General features: G+C 36.5%; 1 protein-coding gene across 1 annotated transcript in view; it reads right to left on the bottom strand.

Annotated features, from left to right (window-relative positions):
• Positions 1–11,277, bottom strand: part of LOC110573135 (disintegrin and metalloproteinase domain-containing protein 5-like) — a 145,658-nt gene extending 134,381 nt beyond the window's left edge. Inside the window, exons 1-3 of the mRNA XM_021681556.1 lie at positions 11,206–11,277; positions 10,248–10,542; positions 9,356–9,435 (exon numbers count right to left, since the gene is read on the bottom strand). Coding sequence (XP_021537231.1) covers positions 9,356–9,435; positions 10,248–10,542; positions 11,206–11,277 — 447 coding nt within the window. The remainder of the gene's footprint in view (positions 1–9,355; positions 9,436–10,247; positions 10,543–11,205) is intronic.
• Positions 11,278–14,072: the final 2,795 nt, after the last annotated feature.

The raw sequence follows: 14,072 nt of genomic DNA, 5'->3' as shown, positions 1-14,072 counted from the left end.
CCTGCTCAGTGGGGAGTCTGCTTCTCCCCCGCCCTCTGCTTTCTGCTCCCTCTGCCTGTGCTCTGTCAGATGGATAAATAAGATCTTAAAAAAAAATTTAAATAATCTGCAACAGCATCAAAAATATCAAATACACAGAAATATATCTAACAGAAGACATATAAGATCACTATTGAGGGCTATTTTTCTGTCTTTGTGTCAATACCACACTGGTCTTAATTATTCTAAGTATCAATATCTGAGAAAGTAAATCTTCACTCCCTGTTCTTTTTCTTTAGAGCTCTATTAGTTATTTTTAGCTAACTTTATTTCCATATAAATTTCAGAATGTTTGTCTCTGTAAAAAACAAAAAGACTTAATATTTTTGTTGTGATAGCACTGACTTCATGGAAGAACTGACAACATTATGGTTGATATGTATATATGTATGATTGTATGTATGATTATGTGGACCGTCTACAAGAACTCAAACAACCACCACTGGATGGTAGTCTAGATCAGGATTTTTTAAACTGCAGATTATGTAGTTAGTAGGTTACAAACACCCTTATTTTCCAACAGAAAGAAATTATCAAAGTGCATCACATGTGCTTTGTAAGTAAGATCAAGAATATTTTTCATGAAACTTTTGCTTAAGCGATATACTCACTTATCCATACACAAGTATCTGTATAGGTATACAGAGACTATGCTTTAAAAATCTGTTTTTTATTGTTGATTACAGTAAAAAATATTTGAAAAAAATAGCAAGCAATATATAATATAATTCAAAATTAATTACAAGAAATAAAGGGGGGGGGGCGCCTGGGTGGCTCAGTTGGTTAAGCAACTGCCTTCGGCTCAGGTCATGTTCCTGGAGTCCCGGGATCGAGTCCCGCATCGGGCTCCCTGCTCAGCGAGGAGCCTGCTTCTCCCTCTCACCCTCCCCCCCTCATGTACTCTCTCTCATTCTCGCTGTCTCAAATAAATAAATAAATCTTTAAAAAAAAAAAAGAAAGAAAGAGGGACATTTTACAGTGATAAAAGCATCAATTAAAAGTTAAAATGCTACAATCTTAAACATTTTACACATTTAATATTCTATCTCCAAAATATATAAAACAAAAATTGATGGAACTAAAAAAAAAATTATATACAATTCAAAAGTATATGTGGAGATTTTATAATTATATCAGTTACATTAGGGACCCAAGAGAAATATCAGTAAGGCTACAAAGATTTGGACAGCACTATCAACTAAACTTATCTGACTTATATGCAACACTACATGCAATCACTGAAAAAGAAATATTCAAGTGCACATATAACATTTATCAAAATAGATCACATGAAGGATAATAAAACAAGCCTCATCAACTTTTGATAACCCAGCTTGTATTCATATATAAGTAGCAATTAGAAAATTAACATAAAGAAACAACACCATTTATCACAGCATTAAAATATGTCCAAAAAACCTGAGAATAAACTTAACAAAAGATTTTCAAGACATCTACACTAAAAACTAAGACTTATTGAAAGAAAACCTAAAATATATGGAAAGATATACCATGTACATGAATTGGAAGACTCAATATTGTTCAATTTTCCCTAAATTGATCTGTAGATTCAGGCAAACTCGGTAAAATCATAGCAGGTCATTTGTGGATATGAACAAGTTGATTGAACTTAGAATAGTCAAGACAAGAATATGAAAAAAAAAAAAGTAGGAGTGCCTACACCAACCTGTATTGACTTATAAAGCTACAGTAATTAGGGCAGTGAAATATGGGCCAAAGTTTTGAAGAGCAATCCAATGGCACAGAATAAAGAATCCTGAAAGAGCCACAAATATATATTTATCTGATCTTCAGTAAAGTTACCTTTATAATCTGAGGAGGATAAATGCCCTTCCATACATGCTGCTCAGTATCCATATGGAAAAGACAATGAACTTTGACTTCTCTATCTCATGATAGAAAAAACAAATCCAGATAGATCACAGACTAAATGTCGAAAGGAATATAAAGCTCCTACACAAAAACACTGGGATATATTATATAACCCTGCAGTAGCCAAAATATCTTAAATGAAATGCAAATAGCAATTAGGAAGAAATAAAAGATTAATAAATTGAAATTAATTGATTAAATTCTGAGACAACGAGAAAATAAGCCACAGATTGGGAGGGATATTTGCAAAAGATACATCTGATAAGGGACTGTTATCCAAAACATAGAAAGAACTCTTATAATTCAAATGAACAACCCCATTAAAAATGGGCAAAAGAACCAGATACCTCACCAAAGATATACAAATGGCAGATAAGCATATGAAAAGATATTCCACATCATAAGTTATTAGTGAATAGTGAAATTAAAACAATGAGATACCACTACATGCCTATTACAATGGCCAAAATCCAGAATCCTGACAACACCAAATTCTAGCAAGGATGTGGAGCAACAAGAACTCTCTTTCATTGCTGGCAGGAACACAAAATAGTACAGCCATTTTAGAAGAAGTCTGGCAGTTTCCTATAAAATTAAACATACTCTTATCATATGATCCAACGATCACAATCCTTGGTGTTTACCCAAAGATGAAAACAAAAAAACACACAAAAACCTGCACATAGATGTTTGTTGCAGCTTTATTCATAATTGCCAAAATTTTCAAGCAAACAAGATGTTATTGGTAATTGAATGGATCAACTGTGGTACATCCCCAAAACGGAATATTATTCAGCATTAAAAAGAAATGAGCTAACAAGCCATGAGAAGACATGGAGGAAACTTAAGTGAATATTACTAAGTGGAAGAAGCCAATCTTAAAAGGCTATTTATTGGATGAGTCCAACTATATGACATTCTGGAAAAGGTAAAACTATGGAGACAGTGAAAAGATCAATGACTTGTCAGGGGTTAAAGGGAAGGATGCCAAGGTTGCTTTCCGCTCAAAGATGCTCCCAATGGTTCCTCTACCACGAGGTCCGCATAGGCAGTTCACAGCATGGCAGTTTGTGTTTTCTTTGGGGTCAGGTGGAGGAACACTCCAGAAAGCTGTGATGGAGTCTCAAAAACATAAATTAATCAATGCAGTGACCACCCTATCATATTTACAGGTCTCACTGATCCTCAAGAGGAGGGAATTATACAGGGTGCACATCAAGAAGTAGGACTCTTGAAGGACATCTCATATATATACAGATATAAAGAAATATATCAAGTACACAGGTATGGTTATCATTGGATGGAAGAGGGAAATGGGAATGGGGACTAGGAATAAGGGAAAAAATATAATAATAAGGGGCTGGATAGAACCATTAATCATAGTGTGGTATGAAATTGGAGGAGCATAGTATACATCAGCGCCTGAGATCCAAAAAATCCTCAATGTAGTATTTCAAAAACACTAAATTTGAATCAAATTCATCACAGAAACTGACTTAAGAACATATTACATGACTTCTGGAATGAATTGGAGGACATTCTGCAGCACAGTGATAATTCTTCCTAATTAAGCAGAAATTAATGAATTTCCCACCTTCACTGCTTTATGTGGGGGCAGGGTGGTTGGGGGGATGTGAGGAACTCAAAGATATTCTGGGTCATATTTTATTTGTGGACATGCCTCCTTTAGTTTGCTCTATTAGTAAAACTTGTAGTTGCAGGAATGATGAAAAAGATTTTTCATATTGTTCATTTTGGTTGTTCTTCTGGAAGGAATTATGTATACCACCATCATTCACAAAATTCATCTAAAATAGAACTAGGAGTCTGGTGGTTGTGGTGGGAAAAAGTACGCAAACATTATTATGTAAGTAAAACCAAGCAACATGAAAACACTACACCACCCCCATAAGATACTAGGACATGAACACCAAAGAATATTAATAATAATCAAGTTCCAAGGGGTTGTAAAGAGCAGCTTCAGGTGGCATACATTTGGTATGTTGGAGAATACCCTGAGACTCTACCTTACTGTTCCAATTTTCCCTTAAATAGCCTTGGCTCAGTCAATTTGGGCTTTAAGAGGAATCACAATTTGTTATTAATATAAGTTTCTAGGGCAAAATGTTTGTACCATAATATTTTTCAGCCCAGAAACCACGGAAGAAAGAATAAAAGGAAAAGCAATTAGTATTACTTCTTTCTTTGCCCACTAAACTAAGTGGGCCTCTTTTTTTGTGTAACAGATAGTAATGAGTGTTATATTTGATCAAATCATGTGAGGATTTGCAACAGGCCTCAGCTGCCTTTAATTCCTTTATCTAACTCAAAAAAGTCATTTAGGACACTCAGAAATGTGCAAGTAAATTATTTCTTTTTCATTCCTAAATAGATCTTGGTGTGTGAGTTGCCAGGCATCTTGTACATATGGACGTGTCCTTAATTTAACAATTTTTATCCTATGCCCTGTACTGACCTTGTCAGAACACCCAAAATATTCTATATTCAGCTTTTTTCAATAAATTACAAAACTTTCATAGTCAGACCTCTTTTCCACCACAATAGCTGGTGTTTAAATCATTTAAATGGCGACACAAGCCAAAAATCATACCTTCAGAAATAGGGCGCCTGGGTGGCTCAGTTGGTTGAGCGACTGCCTTCGGCTCAGGTCATGATCCTGGAGTCCCAGGATCGAGTCCCACATTGGACTCCCTGCTCAGCAGGGAGTCTGCTTCTCCCTCTGACCCTCCCCCCTCTCATGTGCTCTCTCTCTCATTCTGTCTCTCAAATAAATAAATAAAATCTTAAAAAAAAAAAAAAAGAAAGAAAGACCTATATGATCTCTCAACTCTCCATGTAGGCTTATCTGAGGGAAATCCAAAAGGAGAGACTGAGAATTAAAAATACTTATTTTTCATATTCAAGAAAGGGAAAGGCTTTCTCTGGCCAAAGTCCCAAGTGATGAACAGTTAACCACTGTTAGAGAGAACTGGTCAGAACGCACAATCAGAAAATCAGCCAATCACCAACAGCCACACTCAAATAACTAGCTTCTGGAGTCAGCAAATCAGTGACAGCCCTAGGCGCTAGGGAAGCATCAGTAAATGCCTCACTCCACTGAGGATGTGATCAACAAGAGCCTTACTCCACCAAGTATATTAACACAGCTGAGAGCATGTCCATACCTAAACACTCTCCCTTCTGAAAGGCCACTAATCCCTGAACACGAGCCTTCCCAAAATCTTAGGTGAGATTAGCTCTGGGTTTGTTCGAGAAGACTGTGTTTACAACTGGCCCTTACAGGCAAACTGGAAGCTCATTATTTTTTTGAATCACATATCAAGTTCAGTGTTTATTTTATATCATAAAATATTGATATTTCATATCAAGTTTATTGTTTATTTTACAAGTTTGCAGCCCTCTCAATGGTTCAATTCATTAATGATTAGCTATGAGTTTGGACTTGTGACAGATTCACCGACACAGCTGTGAGATTATCAAACTCAATATTTTCAATTCTTTTTGAAATATTTTGGACTATTATCTATTTTTGTGTATATTTAAATCCTAAATGCCAAAATTCTATACAGTTTGCCAACTGTATAGAAAAAGTCCTTTTGAAGCTCTTTGTACAGTATGCAATTGTTCATTTAACATCAAAAATGGTGGAAAGTCAAATATAAACCCACATACACCAACAGCTATGCAAAAGAGATGAGTGATTTCCTCATATAGTACCAAAGAAGGTGATACAACAAATTTTTTGGATTGAGAAAAATTCAAAAGATATAAGAATTGCAACAGACACTAATGGTTTTGCACATCAGTCTTTCTACTTAGATGACTATTTGAATGTACAATTACCAGAATTATTTTCTGATTCCAAAATTGCAAGCAAAATTTCAGGTGCCCAGTTGAAATCCACTGTGATAATTAAAGAATGTAATGGCTTCTCTTGCAATTACATAAGTCATCAGAGATCTACACATGTCAATTGTTAGGGCACAGCCCCAGGTACAAGTAATCACAATGCAGAAAAAATGTTTTCTTTGCTTGCATAACATTTTTCTCATGAGAACAGAGCCTGCTTATAAGGCTATTTGAAAGTAAAATCCCTTCCAAATAAGACTTCAGAGACAACAGCAAACTTGTGTAGAGACTCCCTTATTGAGTTAATAAGAAAAATTATACTGCTTTTGTGGAGGTAATATAAGTACAAATTTTTGTGGGTGTTTGTATAAATATGCAGAAAATGTTAATTTGAAACTGACGCAGGGCACCTGGGTGGCTCAGTCAGATAAGCGTCTACCTTCAGCTCTGGTCATGATCCCAGGGTCCTGGGATTGAGTCCCTCATCAGGCTCCCTGCTTGGCCGGCAGTCTGCTTCTCCCTCTGCCCCTCCCCCCAACTCATGCTCTCTCCCATGCTCATTCTCTCTCTCTCTTTCTCTTACAAAAATAATTTTTTTTAAAAGAGAAAGAAAAAAAAGAAACTGAAGCAAAGCATGAATAATTCTAAGAAGGTGTTGGCTGTCCTTGCCATATCAAAGAGCACCTGATGTCCTTTCTCTCGACAGTGAGATTATTGTCAAGCTATTGCTTTCTTGCTTCATCATCTAAGCTGTTTGAAGTGAGTGATTAAAAGATTTTTATGATTTTGCTGATGTTCAGTATTCTTCAATTCTCTTGCATTCACTAAACCCGTTGGCTCTCTTGAACAAGTGCAGTTGGGAGAATCATCGGTTTATTTAAAGCACTGAAATCATGCTTTAATTCTAAAACAAGGCCCAAAATATTCTTGTTGACTTTTTACATAATCTTGCAAAGTGAGGCCTATGTATTTCTTTTTCAGAGTTACCTCTTTAGCAATAGGATTTTGCAAACTGGAAGAAGAGCAAACAGTGTTCTTGAAATGTTCCATTGTATAAAATTGTGTTGAAGAAAGAACTGAGCCCTGTCCTCAAAATGTATCCCTCTGGTGTCAAGTCTGTTCTCAAAAGGGTAAACATTTCTTATGAACAAGAAAAGAAATTCCAACTTGAAGTGGATAATTAGTATTGCACTTGCTCTATCTTTCGAAATATTTTAATACCTTGAAGAATTCAGTTCTTTTATCTGGATGTTACTAAATAGTTTTCCAGCATGGGAAGAAGTAGAGTCATCCTGTGTAGTGTTGAAGAAGACAATAAAATTTGATGAAAATATTCTGGTTTTGCCAATGAACAACATTTTAAAAGACTGTTGATAAAGAAATACAACATAATGGTGAAGAATGCAAAAGCAAGCTAAGGACAATGATGAGAGTTGTTAACTTCACAATGCTAATGACCAGTGTTGTTTTTTTTTTTTTTTTTAACCACTAAATGTTCATTGGGAAAAAGAATGAAATAAATTATATGTGACCACTGTAGAAACTATGTTACAATATAAATGGAATAATTGCAAGGAGTTTTATAAGCAAATTCTGTAAAACAAGAAATTGATAAGGCAAGTCAAATCATCAGGGAAATACAATTCAAGAAAGAGGTACATAATTTAGATACTGTGAAAGGTGAAATGAAATGGAGTCACTTATGTCAAGGGGTTTTAAAATGGATCCAGGAGGCCATAAAGAAAAGGGATTTATGCATGTCTTCACAGGGTGGAACCATGAACTTTTGCACTAGGCCAAGGCTGTGAACTGGGCCAAACTGCAGATATTCCAACAACTCAGATCAAGCATTTGCTATAGGAAGAGACTTTCCTTAGTGATTGTCTTAGCAACCAGTTATAGTCAGCCAAGATTAGTTTTCTGCCACCAACACTAACCAAAATTCTTTGTCAACAACATATAGGAGCACTCTCTTTTGTTTTAAAAACCTCTTTTTTTTGTTCCCTGTGGGGACACAATTTGGGTTGCTACTGAATCTGTGCTTCTTGAAATGCGATTCTGAGACCCCAAATAAATGCTTTTCTTATGTTTCAATTCCACCTCTTTTCTTAGACAACAATACTTACAATTTGTTTCAGATGAACAACAAATAATTTTTAGTATTTAAAATTATTTAGTATGCCCATGCAATACCTCTTTTTTATCTTTATGTACATATGCATAGGCAATTAGAAATAATTCAAAATTAATTAGGTACCCATGTTCTTATTTCTTAAATCTGGGAGGTCTCTATGTGCCTCCTAGGCATTCTTACTTTTGCAGGTCCGCCCTCATATTATATTGAATATATTAAAATACAAACACATCCCACATTAAGAATAATTTTCTGTTGCAAAAATATTAAAAGGAAGCTTTTAAAATTGTTATAGTTAAAAGAAACACACTAAACTTTCATATTATTAAATGACTTTTTAAACATGCTAGAGATTGGACAAGTGGGGAACTCAAAGATCATATCCTCAGTGATCAATAATAGAGAGAGAGGGTTGGTATTATTCATTTCAGGAAGAAGGAAACTAAATAAGAAGTCCAGCGGAGCCCCTTCTTTCCAATCAGAAAAAAAAAAAAAGCTGGAGTAGCACTCATATACTTTGCATGACTAAGAATTCACTTGGTGGGTGGTGGGTGGGGCTTGGGGTGTGGGTGGTAAATGAAACCCAGCTACTACAGGAAGAAAATGTAAAGAAATAGAATATGGGAAGGAGAGGTTACCTTCAGAGAACTAGGGGTAACAAGGGAAGGAGAAACCTGATACAGTGTATCCTTATATAAAACACAGAAGGAAGGTTTTTAAAAACCACGAAAAAGAAAAAAATTAATTTGGAGACCCATAATTATGACTAGCATTAGATTATCCTATAGTAGAAGGAACCATGTGAGAAGTAGATTTTTCTGGGGAATTAGAGAAGGATAATATGCAGGCTCCTCTACAAGCTAATTAACAGATTATCTTTCAGCTAGCTCCTCAGGGACTCTGAAAGCTGAGGCAAGTAGCTGGAGGAAATCATGAGGGCTAGGAGTAGGGGACCAGAAAATTCAATAATCAAAAAAACAAAAAGAATACTATTTCAATACAATATTTTAGACAATCAAAATTAGTGCAAAAAAAATCCATGATGAACAAGTTATCAAGTTTTAAAGAAAGACAGTGTCTGACCCTGACTCACCCCACCGGCCATACCTTTATCTTGGTCCTGGGGGAATTCGTTTTTTGCTATTCCCTTAAATTTTCTGCCTGAGTCAAGCACTTTGTCTGCTTCTCCCTCGTCCTGGCCCTGGTGGATCCTATCCGTAAAATCCTTGACCTCAACAGAAACACACACATACAGAGGCACACATATTCCTACACTTCAAATTGCTCCTTGTTGTGAACCCAGTTCCAGCTATCAGCTCTGCCTCAAAGAATTCTGTTCCTGCCTCCATTCAGCAATTTTGGTCTTGATATTAAAGGCAACTTAACACAATTTAAGATATAAAAATATTTCCCAATTACATTATTTTCTGGATTTCCTTTTGCATCAGACGATGAAATCTTCTCAGGAACTGTGGTCTGCAGAAATGTTTTATGAGAACCTAAAATAAAAATAAGCAAAGTTATTTTGATACCTACAATCCTACATTATCCATTTCTAAATCCAATCCCTCATTTGTTTCTCTACATTACCCAATATTTTTTGGTATAATTTATGTATCTACCCTTCCTTTCCACTGTGTTTCTGGTCTGGTCGTCCTTACCCACAAATTTCTTGGCCCTTGTCAAGATGTCAAGTCTTTATTTTCTCTCTGTCTCTCAATCTCTACACACAGACAGACACACACACATAGAGGAAGAGACAGAGAGAGAGATCCCCGGTTAAGCAGTTGGACCGTTTGGCTCGGTAATACTGAATAACTAACTATGGTATTGTAAAAGAGGTGTGCAAAAGAGAAACACAGGTACAGCAAGAAAATGGGATCATTTGCAGGGAAAGATACAGAATACTGACTACAAGAGTGATCTGCAATTTTCAGTAGAGCAGGTGGAGGATAGCAGTCACCAAATTAGGAAATCATTGACAAATAGGTTCTTTATGGCGATGCAATTATTTCTAGAATAGCAGAATTTTGTTTGTGGAAAAGACCCCATTATTTCATTTTTGTCCATTTTACAGACAAGAATACCAGCCCAGAGACGTGAAAAGATTTTCTGCCTGGAGGCTGCCTCTGCTTTTTTGGCCACGGACGCCGAAGCGAACGGCAAGAAGAAAGTGGGTAGGGAGAGCGCGGGGCTGGGATAAGGTCTGGGTCTGGGGCCTGGACCAAAGAATACAGTCCCCTAAGCGAACACAGTCCCCTCCTCCCCCCGCAAGCCTGGATGGCAAGCGGTAACAAGTATCTGGACTTACCCGAGCCTGAGTGCAGCTCTCCAAGCCGGGTGAGAAGGACCAGAAGAAGGAACATGGCTCCACTCTTTTGGAGCCGGGCTGGCGTTGTAACAGCAGTTGAAGCGTTCGGGAAGGTGGAGGCGCAGCTCGCGCAGGACGGCTGAGCGCGGCAGGTGCGCACCCGGAGAGGGAAGCGCCGGGCGGCGCCGCGAGAAAGCCGAGGGCTCTCCGCTCGCTCTGCTGTCCCTGGAGGTAGCTTAGCTCGGTAACCGGCGCCCTGCGCCGGCGAGCCGACCAGGGAGAGCTCGAGGACAAACTGTCAACAGCCACACACATTGGGCTTATCGTTAAGGAAGGAAAGACTGACATTTTCTTTTCTTTTTTTAAGATTTTATTTATTTGAGAGAGAGAGAATGAGAGAGAGAGCACATGAGAGGAGGGAGAGTTAGAGGGAGAAGCAGACTCCCTGCAGGAGCAGGGAGCCCAAGATGCGGGACTCGATCCGGGGATTCGAATATCATGACCTGAGCCGAAGGCAGTCGCTTAACCAACTGAGCCACCCAGGCGCCCAAGACTGACATTTTCAATTCTCAGATTAGGGTGGTGCCTGGTTGAGGCTTTCGTTTGTATCTTGTACTTAGACCAACCATCTCTGAAGTAATTTCTAGTTGCAACGAGGAGAAAGAACAAAGATAAAAATGCTCAAGTTACTGCTAGCAGTGAGTCTCCTCCTATGGCACTTACGTATCATCCAAACAGGTGAAATGCTTATATTTGAAAAAATAAAATAAAAAACTGTGGCAAACACTGTGACTTTTATAAATTAAGTTGGTTCAATAAACCATTATGGGACAGCTGTTGAATGCAGAAGATCCCAGTACAATCTCTTGTCAAATACAGACTCTTCCTAACAATCATCTTTAATATCCCAAATTATTATTGACGCACTAGTTTTCCTGCAGCCCCTAGTTTTTACTACTTTAATTAGACCTAACTGCATTCTGCCTTTATGAGGAGCAGCAACAGTTTGATTTTTGGAGTCTACAGTCATTCTTTTTCACAGATCCTAGCCCACATGATAGTTAAAAACATTAAAATACAGCCACACCCCACATTAACTATAATTTTGCTTTAATATATGTCAAAAGCATGTTTATAAATTCACTTTGAAATTGTTTGGCTATCCCAAAAACTAAAGGAAGTTATTTGCAGAATATAACAGTAACAAATAATCTTTAAAAAGAACCAAGTGAACAAGAAATAAGTCATAATAGATGGGAAAAGAGCAGGATGGTTATATACTACTTAATGAATTAGCAACTTGTAATATCAGCTTGACAAACTCTCCCAGGAAAGAATAAAAAAGAAAAAATAAAATAATAAAATTGAGATAGAAGAATAGAACTGTCATTATCCAGATAAGAGCATTTCCAGAAGAAGAGAAAAATTAAAATAGAAGGAAATATTTAAAGGGATAATAGGAAAGTTTCTCTTGACTTAAAAAATAAGAAAATGACCTTAGAAAGGACCATATGTTAAAAACGGGGCATTAAAGGAAAAGCAAATCTGAAATTGAAAATGACAGTGAATAGAAAATTCTGAAATCTACAAGAGATCACCTATCAAGGAACAAGAGCCAGATTGACAGCAAGAGCCATACTGGATGCATGAAATCAGTGGGTTATTAAAGTGTTGACTGAAAAGAACTTTGAAATATTATTCAAATATCAGGACATGATTAATTTTTTAATTTTTTATTTAAATTCAGTTTAATTAACATATAGTGTATTATTAGTTTTAGAGGTAGAATTTAGTGATTCATCAGTTGCATATAACACCCAGTGCTCATTCCATCAAGTGCCCTCCTAAATGTCCATCACCCAGTGACCCCATCCCCTCACCCACCTCCCCTCCAGCAACCCTGAGTTTGTTTCCTATACTTAAGAGTCTCTTATGGTTTTTCTCCCTCTCTGTTTTCATCTTGTTTTCCCTTCCCTTCCCTTATGTTCATGTTTTGTTTCTTAAATTCCATATCTGAGTAAAATCATATGGTATTTGTCCCCCTGACTAACTTATTTTGCTTTGCCTAATAGTCTCTAGTTACACCCACATTGTTGCAAATGGCAAGATTTCATTCTTTTTGATGGCCGAGTAATATTCCACTATATATAGTGGAATATATACAAATATATATATATTTCACATCTTTTTTATCCATTCATCTGTCAGTGGACATCTGGGCTCTTTCCATGTTTTGGCTGTTGCAGACATTGCTGCTAGAAACATTAGGGTGTAGGTGCCCCTTCAAATCACTATGTTTGTATCTTTTGGATAAATACCAAGTAGTGCAATTGCTGGGTTGTAGGGTAGCTCTATTTTTCACTTTTTGAGGAACCTCCATACTATCTTCCAGAGTGCACCAGTTTACATTCCCACCAGCAGTGTAGGAGGGTTTCCCTTTCTCTGCATCCTGGCCAACAGCTCTTGTTTCCTGAGTTGTTAATTTCAGCCATTCTGACAGGTTTGAGGTGGTATCTCATTGTGGTTTTGATTTCTATTTCCCTGATGACTAGTGATGTGGAGCATTTTTTCATGTGCCATTTGTATGTCTTCTTTGGAGAAATGTCTGTTCATGTCTTCTGCCCATTTCCTAAAAGGATTTTTTGTTTTTTGGGTGTTGAGTTTGATGAGTTCTTTATAGATTTTGGATACTAGCTTTTCTGATAAGACATTTGCAAATATCTTCTCCCATTCCGTAGGTTGCCTTTTAGTTTTGCCGACTGTTTCCTTGGCTGTGCAAGAAGCTTTTTATCTTGATGAAGTCCCAATAGTTCATTTTTGTGTTTCCCTTGCCTTTGAAGATGTGTCTAGCAAGAAGTTGCTGTGGCCGAAGTCAAAGAGGTTGCTGCCTGTGGTCTCCTGTAGGATTTTGTTGGATATTTATCTGCATTTAGGTCTTTCATCCATTTGAGTTTATTTTTGTGTATGTGTAAGAAAGAGGTCCAGTTTCATTCTTATGCATTTGGCTGTCCATAAAAGTTTTTCTTAAGTATAGAAGTTCAAAGAAGGTTTGACATAAGGATCCATATTGGAAAGGTATGTCACAGAAGCAACCAAATGATAAGGGAAATAGGAGATGCTGTTAAACGACATTGGAAGTAATAGTAATCAAATATCTTGGAAAAGTTTTTTTAAATGTAAGAAAATTTGACCAAATGAAACAATGATAATGTGTATTTGTAATAACCTAGAACTAAATTTTAATTTAACAATATTTGACATCATTAATATTATGGAAGGCATGAAGAGGGGAGATGTCAAAATAAGAATTTTCTCAATTTGATTCTAAACATGTACTTATATAACTAAGAATACTAAAAATATATCAACAAAAATTGTAGAAATATAGGGGGAAATTGGCAAAAGCATCATCAGAGTTGGAAATTGTGAACACACCTTTTATAATTATTGACAGGTCAAAATTCAGACAAAATTTAATAAAAATATAAGATAATTGAATGACTCAAGTAAGTCTGACCTATTAAACATTCATACAATTCTAAATCAACTATAGAGAACACACATTCTTCCCAACCACTCATGAAACATTAACAAAATGATCATGTCCTAGGTCTTAAAATATTCCAACTAATTTCAAAGACTAAGTACATAATTCAGTTTATATTTATTTCCAATTATATTAATAATCTCTGTATTTTAAGGGGGCCATTTAATCAACTTGAAATTATTGGTATAGTTGGGTTGTAATATATCATCTTCCTGTTGACTTTCTGCTTGCCTTGTCCCTTTTATGCCAGTTTTTCTCCTTTCTTGCCATCCTTTGGA

Source organism: Neomonachus schauinslandi, chromosome 2 (genome assembly GCF_002201575.2).
Source record: "Neomonachus schauinslandi chromosome 2, ASM220157v2, whole genome shotgun sequence".
NCBI lineage: Eukaryota > Metazoa > Chordata > Mammalia > Carnivora > Phocidae > Neomonachus > Neomonachus schauinslandi.
The sequence above is the reverse complement of the archived record's forward strand: the minus strand, read 5'-3'. Positions and strand labels throughout refer to the sequence as shown.